At 29.6% G+C, this 17,453-nt stretch overlaps 1 protein-coding gene across 3 annotated transcripts in view; it reads left to right on the top strand.

Moving 5' to 3' along the window:
• HERC2 (E3 ubiquitin-protein ligase HERC2) overlaps nt 1–17,453 on the top strand; it is a 276,358-nt gene that overhangs the window by 62,066 nt on the left and 196,839 nt on the right. For all 3 annotated transcript variants that reach the window (XM_075372110.1, XM_075372111.1, XM_075372112.1), the window contains exons 11-16: nt 1,563–1,792; nt 3,745–3,860; nt 8,023–8,130; nt 10,593–10,654; nt 15,112–15,259; nt 16,018–16,223. In XM_075372110.1, the coding sequence (XP_075228225.1) occupies nt 1,563–1,792; nt 3,745–3,860; nt 8,023–8,130; nt 10,593–10,654; nt 15,112–15,259; nt 16,018–16,223 (870 nt within the window). The remainder of the gene's footprint in view (nt 1–1,562; nt 1,793–3,744; nt 3,861–8,022; nt 8,131–10,592; nt 10,655–15,111; nt 15,260–16,017; nt 16,224–17,453) is intronic.

A 17,453-nucleotide genomic window follows, 5' to 3' on the forward strand; every position in this document is an offset into this window, starting at 1 on the left:
ATTTGCTTTGTAACAAATCCAGACAATTCTGTCTAAATAGCGAGAGAAATAGAGAGTTAGAATAGTTTGTAATTATCTGTTTGCTCATTGAATTACCTTTATGTCTTATTTCTTGAAAACAAACAATGAACTTGCATTACATTTTGAGATAAAAGTTCTGAAAGAAGAATGATGCCAATTATTAGTTGAAATGTAAAAATCCAGTTTTGTAGGTAAATGAGTCAAAATTAATGTTTATTCAATTTTAAAGAAAGAAAAAAAATTGTTTGGCTTTACTTAGTATAATGACGAAATGTTTAAGATTGAATCAGCTGAGCTGTACTTTCTTGTAGTGGATGTAATTTATTGTAGTACAGAAATCTAAAACAGTTAGTATAAATCAGTTTCAATAAAAAACCTTTTAACATGAGGCAGATTGTAGAACTTCTCACCCTATCAGACAGTGAACTAGTCTTACACAACCTACTTAGACTTAGGGTGTCATCTTGAGCTGTCACATATTTCAATATGTTACAGGTTCTCCAAATAATGGAAATTTACTTACAGACCTCATTACAAAATCTTGAGTTTATCTCTACATGGGATATATAAGTTAACTTTAATATATCCTATATCCTCCCCTTTCTACCCATTTTAAAATCTTATTATTAATTCTGTATACATCATCAAGCAAAGTTAGCTGGCTAGAATGCAATATAACATTTAAGTTTTATTGATACCAGGCAAAAAGTTTGTTAACATCAGTAAGTATTTATTCATATTTTTCTGAATTTTCCAGAATACTTAATACCATCTGTTTATGTATGACAACCATAATACTTAATATAAGAGAGCAGATCATTAAAAAGTAATAGAAATATTATTACAAGATTTGAACTTAGGGAAACCTAAGATAAATTAGGAGGGCCCAGGTAAATTACAGTAAAATCTTTATCATGAATTATTGAAAAATTTGTATTACGTCAAATTTCTAAATATCAATGAAAAAGTAAGTTAAATCATTCATTCCGTGTACTCTTAATTATATCACTTAAATTCTGTGATCTATAGTTTGCAAAAGTTTTTTCAGTGATTCCAGCCATCATAATCACCACTGGCTTTCCAGACTGCATGCTACTGGTGACCAATCACAAAAGTTAGTTTTGACATTATTCAAAATTGGCCACTGGGAAAAATTAATTTAATTAAAAATAAAATAAATTTAATTTCCATTTAAATTAATTAAAATTTAATTTTTGGGGTTCAGGAGCTATTGGAAATTGTTAGTACTGTAGAAATGGTCCTTATTTTATGTAGATCTTGGCTTTGCTAAAAGATTTAAAATTTTTCTTCATATATAAGTAAGAATTTTATTTTTAAGTAATCCTAAACAAGAAGCATACCTAAAACAGAAATGAAAAGAGGTGTAAAGTAAATTACCTAAAATTATTTTGCTGTTTTTTATAACATTTGTTTAACATTTTTATTAATCTTTTGGTACAATTGTAGTTATAGAAAATGATATAATAAAAAAAATTACACGAGAAATTGTTTTTAACATTTTTTGTTTCTTCTAATCCTAGTGTCCAGAGAAGGTAGAAGGGCTTAGTCATAAGGAAGTTGTAGATTTATCAGCACATCCTGAAGGTAAACATTTCATGGCTTTAACTATAGAAGGTGAAGTTTATTCATGGGGAAATGGTGATGGTGGCAGGCTAGGACATGGTGATAATAATAGTAAAGAAGAACCAACTTTGATATCAGCACTTGTAGAACATCGTATTGTAAAGATTGCTTGTGGGGGCACTTACAGGTTATATATTTTTTCCTAATATCAGTTATTTATTATGTTTTTAGGTTATAACTTTTTGTTTTGTATATGTGTGTGTGTGTGTGCGTGTGTGTGCACGCATATGCATGCGGGCAAACATACACATGCATACATGTATGCACACACATATGCGTATGTGGTGTTTGTAATCAATTTATTTACTCAAATGTCTGATGTTGGTTTTTATTAACCCTTTAATATGACAGGCCTTGTGACAGGCTCTCTGCTTGTCCTTTTTCACTTAAATCATTTACTACTTGCTGCATTCATGTTATTTCAGTTTCTAATCTACTATTATGAACTTATTTTTCTTTTAGATTAATCTTTTATCAAAAATTAGAAGAATTAGTTTGAGAGGATCTGTGTCCTCTTTAAGAAGATTTGTCATGATCTGCCTTATTGATAATTTTACAGTACCATTAAAAGCCTTTTCAAGATCTCTGTTTATTAATTTGTTACCATTCTTATTGTGCAGAAGTCTTAACCTTACTCTCACATTTACGGTAGATTTCCAAAAATTATTCACCCTATTACTGCCGTAGATTTACACTCTCTTAACTTAGGATTGAAAACAAAATGAGAAAAATAAACAAGACTTAGTATAATTTGAAAAATAAACTGAAAAATAAACTGTTAACAAATATTGACAATTAAAATTTTAAATATGTTATTCATGACTTACTTCCATGTAACAGTTGTACTGTAAACTAGTCGTTTTAAAAGTATAAATTTTTGATATACGGTTAATGAAAAGTGCATACTAAATACTATTCTTTATACTCCTACATAAAAGTTAAAGTTTATAAAGATTGCTAGATGATTCTATCTACCAGATTGCTTTAACCCATAAAGTATATTTGTACATGGCTAACTTAATGGCAAAAGAAAAGTGCAAGATTTCCATCTTGCACTTATTTAGGCTAATGGACTGTAGGTTTAAAAGGTACTGATTGAAGCAGTTAAAGTAACAAAATATTGATGATTAAAAATGAAACATGTTGTAAAGATTCTATACATTTTAGCTTTCATAAAAGATAGTTATCAAAACAGTCTTTGAATTAAATTTTAACACTGTTTAACTCTTATTAAGTTTAAAATCTCTAAATCAAAAAAATCTCTTATCAAGAATTTTAAAATGAATAACAGTAAAGAAATTAGTTATTAGACTGAACTAAATATGATTAAAACAGTATTAGACATTTGTAAACATGATGTAGACTGTATTTGGTAAATTTTGTAGACTCTACATTATAAAGTGTTAAAAATAATTCACTAAAATTTAACAGTTTTTAGAAGAAAATAATTATCACTAAAATCCTCATTATATCTAAGTAAATGATTATGATCTCTCACATGAAGTTATACATGTAAAGAGTAGTTTTTTCTATGGTTGAAGCTGATTCTCAAAAAAAAATGAAACAAAAACTGTGCTGAAGAATTAATTCATTATTATATTTAAAAAATCAGAGTGAAAAATTATTTATTAAAGTCATCTTCGGTAATGTATTATAAGAATTTTGTTTCTTAAAAATTAAAATAAATTGAGAAAGTAGTATTAGAGTTAGATAGTTCAGTGCTGTTAGTAATTTTAGTAAAAAGACTTAATGTTACTGAAATAGGAGCTAATGTTTTTGTGAATTTTTATTTAGAGATGAAATTTTATTTCCACACCAGAAAATATGTGCTTATGACTTTAATAAGAGTTTTGTTTGGGAAAGCTACAGTTGCGTAAATTAAAGTTCATTAGAAATTTCTAATGTAGATAATTATAAGGTAGGTGCATGATGTAATACTTAAACAAGTACCACCTGAAGTTTTTTGATTTTGGTTGTCAGTTCTCATTTTGTTAAAAAATTGTATGCTAGAGTTTCTGCAATAATATGTATAAATATATATGTAATAATAAAAAAAACTATGAATTTACTTTTGTTTAGTGCTGCAGTTACATCTCAAGGAGAATTATATACATGGGGTCGTGGTAATTATGGAAGATTGGGTCATGGTACCAGTGATGATTTCAATGTACCGACTCTTGTAACTGGATTAAAAGGTTGTTGAATAATTTATCTTTAATTTTTAACAATAGTTATAATATTTAATTTACAAAATTTCTTAAATTGTGATTATCTGTAGGTGGTGTATTGTAATGATCTTATGCTTAGTTTGAGTTAATAGATCAAAACCTCTTCAGTATGATGATGTGTTTCCAGACCAAATATTTCCATGTGTTAAATAAATAATTTTGTTAACCTCTGTTGAAATATTGAATACTGAGAATAATGAAATCAGTATATTGTATAAATTACTTAATTGGAAAATTTTCTTATATGTATTTTGAAGTGTTACATCATCAGAGAATCAGTAAAAAAATGCATGCATCGTTATTGTAAACAATTTTAAATGAATATTGTTCTCTATTCATAGCTACTAAGAATAATGAAATTAATTTAAAGTATACTGTATTACTTATTTATCAATAGCACTGATGTAAGCAAATAATCACTCATGTTATTAATTTTTTGGTGATTCTTAATTTTATGTTTATTTTTAAAAATCTGTGTAATCATTTTAATTCTTATTCATTACTAATTTTTAAAATTATCTATATTGGAGACTGTATTTATTTTTAAGTGCTCGGCTGTTTTATAATTTGCAGTCACTACTTTTATATTTTTCAGTTTATTTTCATATGAACATATATACCACTTTTAAATGCCTACATATATATATATATATATATATATATAAGTGGTATAAAGTGGCATTTAAAAATGGTATAATCACTCATAAGTTATCAAATTCACCAGAAAAAGTTTAATTATAAAGCCTACCATCATCATCAATGTTAATAGTAATTTTAAAATTAGTAATTAGAGTAAAAAGTCTAGAAAAATTGTACATATATAAATATATAAGTTTATGAACTATTAAATTAATCATGAAAGTGATGGTTAGTAAGATTGTTACAGTAACTACTGTAGTAAATTTTAAGTTCATCTCAATATTATAAATAAAAATAATTTATTTTTATCAGTACATAACCACACATTATACAGATCATGTCTGTAATGAATACTTCATGGATAAAAAAGGTAACTGCCCGAGCATGTGGCAAAATCTTGTTCACTCCAGCATCACAGAAGACTACTAATTATAAGATAATAATTAGATGTAATTAAAGGCCTTAATTTAAAATATAAGCACATGAAATAATGTTAAGGTAATTACATAAAAAATAATTCACAATTAAGAAGGTACTCAAAGAACTGTATTGATTATTTGAGCACATATTTATATAAAAGTTGAATGAGATATAGAAAATAGAGTTTAAAAAAAAAATCTAATTACTATTATTTCAAAATTCATCAATAAAGTAATATTTTTTTCTGTAAAAGAAAACATTGCATTTTAAATAGATTGATGGAAAGATTTTTTGTATAGTTTTATAATTTATTAATAATGACAATCGCAGTGTACAAGGCCCTTTGTCATAAGCTGAAGTATTGTGTTGGTTATATGAAAACAATTCTTTTTGTGAAACTAACATAAAAGACCGGTGTAGTAGTGCTGGATGTTGTTGTATTTTAAGAATGTGGCTGTTCTGTGTTAAAAAGATTACTAATTCAGAATTATAAACATAATGATAACTTAACATATTTTTTTTTTTTAATATTGGTTATACTACCTGTGATTAAAAGAGTTTTCGTTTTTGACAGTTGTTACATAATAGGATTTTTTAAGTTTTGATTCATTTTACTTTTTTTAATAATGACTTTTTGTTACTGATGTGGTACATTGAAAAATATTCAATGTATTTGATACATAAGTAGGGCCTCTCTTAACTGAAGTAATTGGGGGATATTGCCAGCTCAGATAATGGAATCCACGGTTAACAGAGACCTTGAGTTTTGTTTTTGAATTAGGGCAACAAACCATATTAATATCAAATTGGTAGTAGAATAAGCCATGAATTAAAAATGATTATAACAATATTATTATATATTATTTTATTTTACTGTATTTATTATAACAAAATCAGTAGTCACTAATTTGATCTTTGATCAACTCACATAAACTTAGTTTGATTTTTTAAAGAAAAGGTTTGTCACCTTCATTTGTCTTAACTAAGTAACATGGTCCATAGCAGCACGATAACGCTAGTTTTGTACAACTGTTAAGTCAAGGAAAGAAACATTGTTTCATTATTCTAAATGTTAGAGCACTTTTGTGAGAAATACAATAGCTAATTTTTTTCATTTTCATGAATTGGTTTGTCTTTGTCTCTTTCATAATTTCATAACTTTCATAATTTCTTCATCATAATAAATTTTAAACGTTGATTCCCTTTAATCCGATTCTAACCAGTCTGGCACCATTTTCCTTTACATTTTCTCATTGTATGTTTTCTAATAAAGCAGAAACTCCTCATTCGATGGCATAGTACACAAAATTTCCTGATTGTTAACCTGTAGAATTTCTGGTCATATTTTTGTAAATAATTTATTGATTGTTTTTGATCGATTGAATTTCATGACTCTGCCAACATGTAAATTGCATGTTTTATGATCAATGTCTTTAATGCTAGAATGTGACATAGCATTTTTTGTTTGTAATGTTTTTTTATTGCTGCTATAATAACCTGATCCATAGGTTGACAAATGGGTGTCATATTTGGTAGAAAAAAATTGTCTTAATGTTCACTGAAATTAGAACATCTTTACATGATTAGCAGAGTGCATTGTTCAACTACAAAACTGCTTTTTATGTTAATTTGTTTATTTGTAAATAATTTTTCACATGTGGGATGAAACTGTGGTTAAATCAGTTCTCAAAAATGTATGCACTCATTCACGCCAATTTTTGGTTAGTTCATTTAAACAGTCAATGAATCTAATTTTAAATCTTTTAGTGCCTTAGGTTTAGCAGCTTTGCCGATCACAAAAAGAGGTACTTTGTCATCATCACTAGGGTTACTGTAAACAAGAACAGTTATTCGTTCTTTACCAATTTTTAAAGGTCCAGAAGCTTCTTCCCTGGATGCTAGTGTTTCTGATGGCAACATTCTAAAATCTAATCTTGTCTCAGTATTGGCAGATAATTTTCCCCCTGATATGGTTAATTGTTTTATGTCGTGATGATTTCTAAATTTCTACAGCCAGCCTTTACTGGTAGAAAATGTATTTGGACTATTCAATTTTTTGTTAAGTTGAATAGCCTTTTCTTGCAAAATAGGGACAGATATTGGAACTTTAAAGGTTCTGTGTTGCCTGAACCACAAGGAAACAGCATCATCTAAACATCCTGGACAGACTTCTTCAGCATAGATCGTTTATTTATAAACTTTCAGGCAATTTTGAACAGTATTCTTCAATTTTTTATTTGTTCAGTTTCCAATTGCCGATGGAGTTTTTCTCCTACACCAAACTCATAATCAATTTTTTTAATTGATTCTCCAGCATTTAATCTTTTAATTGCTTCTAATTTTTTGTCCATTGATGGTACAACTAATTTACATTTTGGATTAGTAAAATCTTTGCTACAACTAGCTATTTCAACTCAGGAACATTACAAACAATTGTAACATTATAACAATAACCACAATACAGTATAGTATATACAAGTAAAACAACACAACACACTACAGCTACTGCACTGTATTACAGTACAGCATACACACTGATAAAATATAACCAATCTTTACATGTATAGTACGTAATAAAAACTAAAGAAAATTTATTGTTCTGCTTTACTGCTATATGCTGTTAAAATAGAATACTAGTTACTATGGAATAGTAGTTACATATAACAAATAATTTTCAAAAATAGGCTATAATAAAATTTTTACATGGACTAAACGGCATCTCAGTTAATTTTTTTTGGTTTTACTCTACTTCAGACTTTTTATACTTGAGGCTAATTATTTATTTATTAATTTAGTGAATGATTTGTATCATAGTGAAAAAATGCCATGCCTGTGTGGGATTTGAACCCGCAACTCCCAGATAAAAGGCTGAGACACTGCTTGACCACGGCGGCCGGTCATTTTAGTTAAGAGAGGTCCTACTGTACTTGTAATGATTGATAAAGATTTTACCAATTTATAGTTATTTCTCTCTCTCTCTCTCTCTCTCTCTCTCTATATATATATATATATATATATATATATATATAATTCTTAATTTATGGAATTTATGGTTTATTAACAATTCCAGGTCAGCACATTGTTGACGTTGCTTGTGGAAGTGGTGATGCTCAAACTATAGCTGTAACTGATTCTGGTCTTGTATTTTCTTGGGGAGATGGTGACTATGGTAAATTAGGTAAGTGTATCTTTCAGTTTTGGTTGTTTTTTAATGAAACTCTTTTGATGTTGATCACTTTTTAATATTTTTTAGTGGAAATATGAGGCATGTCTTTAAAGTAAGGTCTATTTTGAAATAAAAACAAAACTGAAAATTATGAATTAACTTATAAAAAGTACATTTATTTACTAATTTTATATGTAGCTGCCTTCAATTTAACCTTTTTTTCATAGTATTTCACTAATTTCTTCATTCTCTCTTCAAGAAATTCTGCATCAGTGACTTAAGTCTGTTGTAGCCATTTTTCAGTATGTTGTCATCGTCAAACCTTTGTGATGCAAGCCACTGTTTAAGGTGAAGAAAAAGAAAATAATTGCTGGGAGCTGACAGGGTTATAGGGTGGATGAGTGAAGATTTTTCACAAAGTTTTAAATCTCCTCACTGTCTGTTTTCCTGTGTGTATCTGAATATTGTCATGTAAAAAAAAATCCCACAAAATAACATCCAACATCAATTGTTTTTTATAGCTTTTCTAAGATCATTTTACATTTTGCAATATGTATTTGCGATCACAGTAGTTCCATGATCACAAAATTCAATGAGTAAGATATCCTACCCTTTTTGTCCCAAAAAAAAACAGTAGCCATAAGCTTCTGTACCAAATGTTGTTGTTTGAACTTCTTTAGTCTATGAGATGATAAATGCTGCATCGCATTGATTGCTGCTTTGTCTCAACATTTGAATAAGAAATTCAGGTTTCAATTCTGGTAATAATGTGATCAAACAATTCATCATCTTCATTTTTTAATGCCACAAAAATTCATGTACGGCAGCAAGACATTTTCCTTGTGTGTGTCTGTTAACATCTTCCACGTCCATCTGGGACACTACACATGAATTATTCACCTATCTTGAAGTGGGTGAGACCACCATCTTACTTTAGCATCACTCATAATGTTCGACTTGTAAATGTCATAAATTTTCCTGTGAATTTCAGCTGAAGTACTGTTTTTTTGCCATAAAAAATTAGATTACTCCTTGTACTCCACACTTTGTGGGATCATGATTGTAGTACTCAAATGAATGAATATAATCAACTAGCAATAAAATAACTAATCTATTGTTGCTTACAGTTGGCTATTAATTGAAATAACTGAGCTGTGCAAGCACCATCTGTTTACATCGCATATACAAGTGGCAGATTCAAAACAGATCTTGCTTTAAAAAATACACCTTGTACATTCATTTTTTACATTCTGTTTAGCGCTATCAGAGCTTGAGAGAATGTAAAAAATGTTTACATTGTTTACACATATTCATTGTTACATATTTACACATATGAACCCATTCAATACAAGCCAATTCTCTCTAGCCAATGCATTAATCATTTTTTAAAGCATTTAATATAATCGATAAATAACTTGTATAAAGTTATTACCATTGTTAAAATATGCTTCTTGAGTGGAAGGGAATTGGTAATGTTGCTCTCTTAATTCTTGTCTTATACATGTTCTCTAGGCTTTGTACGGCAACTGAAGCTAGTAAACTGGTGTTTGGGCTGAAAACATATGTGCACTTTTACCTTAAATTTTTCCGAATGTCAAAGACATCCTGCAGTGGAATTTGCTGAACATTGTGTTGTGTCAGTTGCATACTTATGTTAAACACTTCCTGTGTATGCTTGGCCTTTTCTCTGTAGCTTATTATTATCTAAAGGAGAACTGGTTTGTTGAATATAGTAGAGCTAATAGATTTAAAATAATTTTTTATTATTATTTAGTCCTATCTTGAATAAAGATACCTTGATCTGAGGAATTATAGTTGGTTTGATACCTTCTGACTACAGGGGTTCTGAAATAACTCTTTCAGAACCCCTGTAAGTTTGTTTTGTTTTTCAGATTTTCTTTGGGTAGAGAATCTGTTTTAATTGTGTGTATTTTCCCTTGTGTTTATTGTATTCTTTTCTGGTAGTGCTTTTATGGGATTTCTAATCAGGTTTTGTTGGATCTGAGTGAAAAGTGGGTGGTCTTATTTGAGGTAATACTTAGTCATGTATTTTGGTGGAGGCAGCTTTACCTGTGAGGAAACAGAGTGGGGATTCTTGTTTGCTTAATGTTGTCTGTATAAAAGCCCAACCTGGAGCTTGGATGCACGTGTGGTAAAGCCCCTAATGTAAGGACCTAGCTCCTTATGCAATGCACTTATTAGTTATTGAAATATTATTTTTAGATTCACTGGATAGTTGCTTAATTGGTATGAGTGTTTGTAACTTTTCAGCATTTATTCAAACTTAAAAAAAGAATTGTTTATTGTTAACAACAATAAACAATTGTTGTTAGTTATCCTAATATCCTCATATTGTAGTGGTAGCTGTATTTTTTGTAATAATTTGTCTTCAGATTTAAACAGTTTGTCTAGTTATACATTATCACTCAGATATTACATGATTACATAATTTATTGATTACGTTTTGTTTACAGGAAGAGGTGGGAGTGATGGATCTAAACATCCCAAATTAGTAGATCGTTTACAGGGTATTGAGGTAGGTAAATTTGAAAAAAAATTAAAAATAGATAATTTAGTAAGGATTGAGATCGCTTGTGAGATCGAGTGATCAGTGTTTATTGTCTTTTAGATTTCCTTGTTTGTTAAATAAATTATTTTTTACGGTTCTGTTTATTTTAATTTTTTTAAACTATCAAGTTTTTTGTTTAATTAGTGCTATTAATAGTTAATTAGTATTGAGTATAAGTATGGTCATGACTAAGAGGACATTTTGTGCATGTAAATTATTTTAATAAAGCTGATCATAAAGTAACATGTCATTTTTTAAGTATTAAACTAAACTGAAAATGCAACATATTTATGAAATTGCTGCTTGTAATAACTTTAGTAAGTGTCCTTAATATTTTTTGCCAAATCTGATGATTAGTATTAATTATATTAACACACACAGGAAAACTCATTTTTATTATCAGTTTTTAGAATTACCTGCTTTCAACAATATATTTTTTCCCCCACCAAAAGCCCATAGTGATAGTGTTAAAATTATATGCCTATTGTGATATCACTTTTGGTATATTGGTATATTGTGATAATTTTATCACAATATAAAGCAATAACAGCTATATTTAAAGTTGAAGTTTTTGTTTCCAGAAAAAAGGGTAAATAAGAGAGTAGATCAACAAATTGCACTTCTGTAAGGATGTGTCATTTAATGTTTCACACTTGTCCGCAGCAGTGATGCTTGGCATAAACATGTGGCTAGAAACTATACAAGATAGGAAATCATATTTAGTTTGGATTAATGATTTACTGGTATTATATTTCTAAATGCCTGCATATTTATAAAACACAACAACAACAAGGGACACTGTCATTATGCTGGGTGTACAAAAAAGAATAAAAGGGTTTTAATTTGTTACAATATTTCTTGGATGAAGAGTACAATATTGACTTAAGTTTAGAATCAAAGAGCAAAAAGGAGAGTTTTAGTTGCATTCTTGGTTGTTGATTGATTCTCAATCTTTCTGTTTGACAGAGCTACTATCAAAGATGGCATTTCTTGAAGAGAAAGCCCTCTATGTTTTACAGTTTGCTAAATTTGAAGTTACAGTTCAATATGTATTCTGTAGTAAGTTTAACTGTGTTACTTCAAGTGACAGTAACATGGTGCGAACACAGAATGTAGGCTCCTGGGCAACGTGACTGTGATCATCCAAAAGGAAGTTGTACAACCATGTGATCAATTCTGTATATGGGGTCATTGTTTGGTTGAAAGCGCTGGGATGCGATTGAAATAGGCAGGTACTCTCCAGTACCTGCCTATTTCATCTGCACACCCTCCGGTGTGCAGAGGCAGATTACCCTCTGCATTGTTTTGGCATACTCTTCAGTTTCGACTGAAGCAGTGTTAGTCATTGCAGGCATTCCTCCATTTAAACAACTAGCTGGGATGAGGATTGGGATGATTGGAGGAGCTGACAGTAGTGATATGCACAGTTCTGAGAATGGCAAGTCTGCTGGGACTTGTCCTCCACGGGACGATGGACACATCGTCTGATCCAGCAGGTCGAGCCTCGAGTCAGCTGCAGATTTGGTAAGGCCACCTTCTGGTTGACCCAATTTTTAACTGGCCATGGCGTATTTCTGGTATACTTACATGCCAGGAGGAGAGCCGACGACCCTTTGTGCCTTTCTTGCGAATAGCACCAGAACACTTCGTGTTTGACTGCTGAACGTTGCTGCTGTAAGTTGATGACTGGACCCCTTACACTTGAAATAATCATAGACTGTATGTTATCAGGGTCAGAGAGGTTTTGAGGTTTTTTATGATAACTGACTTTGTGACAAGGATACTCCAGTACAAAACCAGGGAGGATGGGGTGGCAAGGGGTTGAGGGACAGCCCCCAGCAGAGCTGCCGTTTGTCTGTGCTTGCACGGTTGGGTGGCAGTGATGAGGCACTGAGACTCCCTCATCCCTTCGTGAAAAAGACTGAGACCCAGTGTGAGTGTCCTACACAGGGTGCTCTCACTAGAGGCATTGGTGTCAAGACCGAGTCCAGACATCTGGGGTGGGATCCAGGAATGACATAGTTGGGCTTGGATACCTTGCCCTAGGGGTTAGAGGCAGGCAATGAAAAGGTCTAACCAGTGGGCTGACCTGTTAGACTAGACTTATGACGGGGAGGCTCGTTTGAGTAGACAATTTGCTTTGTTGTGGATCTGGCCCAGAGAGTAGGGTGAAAAAAAAAAGTGTCTGTAACATTCGTCAATGGCATAATCAATTTGAAACAACTGGATGTGTGTGTAAAAGGGAACATTAAGAGATATTTAAAACACTTATTTTCATTTTTGTATACTGTTTTACATCAGTTTTATAATAAATTAAATAATAATAATTTTTTCAACATTAACAGCATTCAGTGTTATAATATAAATAAACTTAATACTTATTTTTTTACATAAATCCTGATAAATCTAAGTGCCCCTGAGGATGAACTGTATTTAGGGTTACTTTAATATTTGTAAAAAGCAACTTTTAATTTTGATAAGAATGTTAAGTTACTTCTTGTGGCTTTAGACAATAATTACATTATAAACCTTATTAACTATCATGACAGTATCACCAAAACCAAAGTGCTTGCAGAATATTTATCGTAATTTGGATATATCGTACTAGAGAAATGTATAATAAGAATGGTTACAATTTCAATTACAGAAGAGATATTTATTTGAAATTTAATACAAAATGGATAGACTTAATGTTCTGTAGAATAATTAACAGCAGTAACATATGTATGAAAATTACATAACTTGAATCCAATATTATAAAAAGAAATCTCTTTACACTGAAATAACAAATCCTTTAAATAATTTTTCTGTTTCCTTCTAGCTCTTATGTTTTCTTAATGAATTTCATTTAATATCACAATTACATCTTTAAGTGTTGTTGATCAGTATCCTTGACATTTTCTAGCACAAATTGTTGCTCCTTTTTTTTTACACAGCTTTTGTTATTTCCATATAACTTGCTTTAGTGACTTAGGTAATTTATACCTTCTGAAGTGAAATTTCCAGAAAAACGAAACAAAAATTTATGTGACAGCTGCCCAACTTGGTTCCAAGCACAGTTTTCATATACATTGAAGAAGATAACTTTTTTAAATAATACAGAACAAAATAATACTTCTGCATGCAGTTAGATGAGCATTTGGTATGAATCTATAACAATTAAATAATGGAGATAGCCATAACTAGTCAGACACAACCACATCCGAGTGATGAATCATTAAACTAATTTTGTGATTGAGATTTTTTTTTAAATTAAGTGATTTTTTTTTTATTATAACATGAAATACTAAGTTAAATCAGTAATTTTGGTGACAGCAAATTTCCTTAATTTTTTCATAATTTCATAATTACTGGTGAAAAAAAATGCAACAATGGGTATAAATAACCATGACCTTGAAGTTTCAGGAAGAAAAATAATAATTTTTTTCATTTAGTCCCTTTATTACAAAATGATATTTAAAGAACCACATAGCAACATGTAACCGGTATGTGTAAAATAATTAATCGTGATTTTATAACATTTATAAGGAAACAAAAATTCTTTTATAAAGAGATTTTGATTTTTAAGTTCACTTCAAAAAATGAATCTTACTGATTTTTACTACTAAGATCCATTTGCTTTATGAAGAGCAGTTTGTTTTCTGGAACAGTTTAAATGAAGAGACCCAGAGTTCACTTGACTACCTTAACCTCTCACTTCATGGAATAATCTGATAACCTATTCTTAATCTTGAATGAAAGTAGTTTGATATAAAACTGATGAAAATTAATTGATAGTTTTCTGAAAAAAATACATTTATGTAACAGTGGACTTATATGTTTCAATATATTAGAAAAATGACAAGATTAAAGTATAAGTACCATATAGATTAAATGTTTATAAATGTTAACATTTTTCATTAACAGTTAACAGAGGTTACAAGAACTGTCGAGGGAGGGGGCAAAAATAATGTGGTCCATATGCATTAAGTTTAGACCATTTTATATTCATATTCTGCTATCAAATAGGTTTGAAAAGTATAAAATAATGGATTAAATTTTGTTTTTATGAAGCCAAAAAACACCAGAGTTTTACATTTTATACTTCCAATAATTTCCTCCTAATAATGTTAGTTCCTTTATTTCCATGGAAAAATTGTAACAGTTTATGTGTAGTAATATATACAAACTCATTCTCTTTTTTTGGTAAAGGCATCATTTATTAAAATTTATAATTAAATAGGCAGTTTGATTTTTTTTCTATTGAATTTCTTCTTTTTTTTAAGAAAATAATTAATTTTTAGTTGTAATCAATCATTTTTTTTTCTGTTGTACCAATTAAACATTTTTATTTTTTGTAAATATTATTTATATGTTTGTATAAATGATGTTTATTTGTAAATTATTATGATTTTTGTATCTTTTAAAAAAAAATTCTATTTCAGATAACTAAAGTATATTGTGGTGGGCAATTTAGTATTGCATTGTCAAAACCCGGAGATGTATATTCTTGGGGTAAGGGTGATAATTATCGGCTTGGTCACGGTTCGGATGAACATGTTCGATTTCCAAAATTAATTCAAGCCCTTAAAGGTATTTAAAATAATTTTCAATTGATAGTTTTAGATATTAATTTAACCTTTATTTTATAGTATTATAATTCATAAAAAAATTTGTTCCTAAAAGACATGTGTACGTGTCGAAAAACACGTACAAGATTGTGTTAATGGAAACATCTGTGTGTAGCCAATTTTGTCTAAGCTGGAAGTCTCAAGAACAAATTTATATTTGAAATCTAATGTTTTGTGGTAATCTGAGCATTTGTTGTTTGCAAAATTATTATAGAGGAAATAAAATAAATATCTATTGAAAATTCTGAATTTGATTTCCTTTCATTTAGGAGATTCTTAACAGTTTTGGAAATATAAAATTTAATGATTCTGGAAATCTAAAGAAAAATCCTCTGGAAACTTCTATATTCAATGAAATATGACTTAAGAGAAATGGACAGCTGTTAGTGGTGATAAAATAGGGACTTACTTTAGTGGGGCTGTTTTCTGGTCTCATCAACATTTAGTTTAGTCATTAAACTAGAGTTTTCTCTGTATTTTGTTATTTTGAACTGGTAAGAGAATTTATTTAAATATTTTTGAATTATGAAATTCTTTGTAACTATTATATTGTTTTATTAATATCAGCATTAAAAAAAAAGATTCTTGTTCTTGAGGGAATTTCTTAGAATACTTTGATCAAGAATATTAATTTCTACTATGGCTAAGCTTTTAAGTTGTCTTTACTAATTAATAAATATATTTTATTTAATTAAATTTATATTTTATTTTTTTATATAGGTAAACGAGTTAAAGAGCTTGCTGTGGGATTAGTTCATGTATTAGCTTTAACCGAATCTGGTGAAGTTTATAGTTGGGGTAAGAAGGAATATCAGTTATGCAGCGAGCCAGTATTAGGCCACAGTGATCAGAGTAGTGATGAACCTTGTATAGTTACACCTTTACGTGGAAAAAATATTGTTGGAATTGCATGTGGTCCAACACAGGTATGTATGTACTATAATTTAGTTAGTAATGTTATTATTTAAATTAATGAAAAATAACGTTATTTAGATACTTAATAAAGTAAGTGCATTTGTTTTATAAAACATTTTTATTTATTTTTATTATATCTTTCTATTAGTTTAAAAATGTATATATAAAAGTAGGATATATAAAAGTTGATTTGTGTCTGAAAATTATAATAAATTTAAAAAAAAAATATTTAATAGTAAAACTGGATGAAAAGAGTGTAAACATTTTAAAAAAACTTACTAATAAATTGGACTATTTTTCTCCATTAACTCCTTCTATCTCTATTTTAATAACATTATTAATTGCAGAACATGTGGTGATAAAAATTAAATAAATCAAACTAAAATAAAATTCAGATTGATATTCTGCATTGTCATAATACTGATTTAAAAAACATCAATATACTAAAATTACACTTAGTGCAACATTGGGAAAAACAGACAACCAAAGCTAGAGGGACTGTCCTTTCAAAATGTTTATGTTAATACTAATTTGATAGAATCAAGCTGGCAATTTAAGTATTAAAGAATCAGAACTAAAATTAGTCTTTTCTAAATTACGATCAGTTTGGCATTTCAATGTAATTAACATTTTTTTTTGGAAGCGATCACAGACTGGTTTTATCTTGGTCAGTAATAGTGATTTGCCTCATGGGTGGTTGGGAAGGTAGACTGGATCGGGTACAAAGATTTGTTTAGCCAATATGATGAAAGTGGTGAAGCGATTCATCAACTTTCCAAGTTTGCACACCTCATACTTGATAGTGCAAGTGAATATATCCCCTTAACATCTGGAAAACCAAGGTGGCGTGCTGTTGAGGGCTAGTTGATCAACTGAGGAAGAACTTGATCTCTGCTTATTGAACAATGGCTTGTTCACGTTTGTGTCATCTTCATCAAGTACGTCTTCGTGTTGTGTTCAGCATCACTATTTCCATGTCTTCACTGGAGCATTTCCAAAAAAAAAAACATTTTGAAAGCGATCACAGATAGTTATTATCTTGGTCAGTGGTTGTGATTTACCTCGGTGTCAGCTACAAAGATGGGTGGTTGGGAAGGCAGACTGGATTGGATACAAAGATTTATTTAACCAGTTCAATGAAAGTGACCAGTGAATGAAAGTGATGAAACATGATGCACCAACTTTCCATGTTTGCACACCTGATACTTTATAATGCAACTGAATATATCTCCCTAACATCT

Source organism: Lycorma delicatula, chromosome 7 (assembly GCF_047948215.1).
Source record: "Lycorma delicatula isolate Av1 chromosome 7, ASM4794821v1, whole genome shotgun sequence".
Taxonomy (NCBI): Eukaryota; Metazoa; Arthropoda; class Insecta; order Hemiptera; family Fulgoridae; genus Lycorma; species Lycorma delicatula.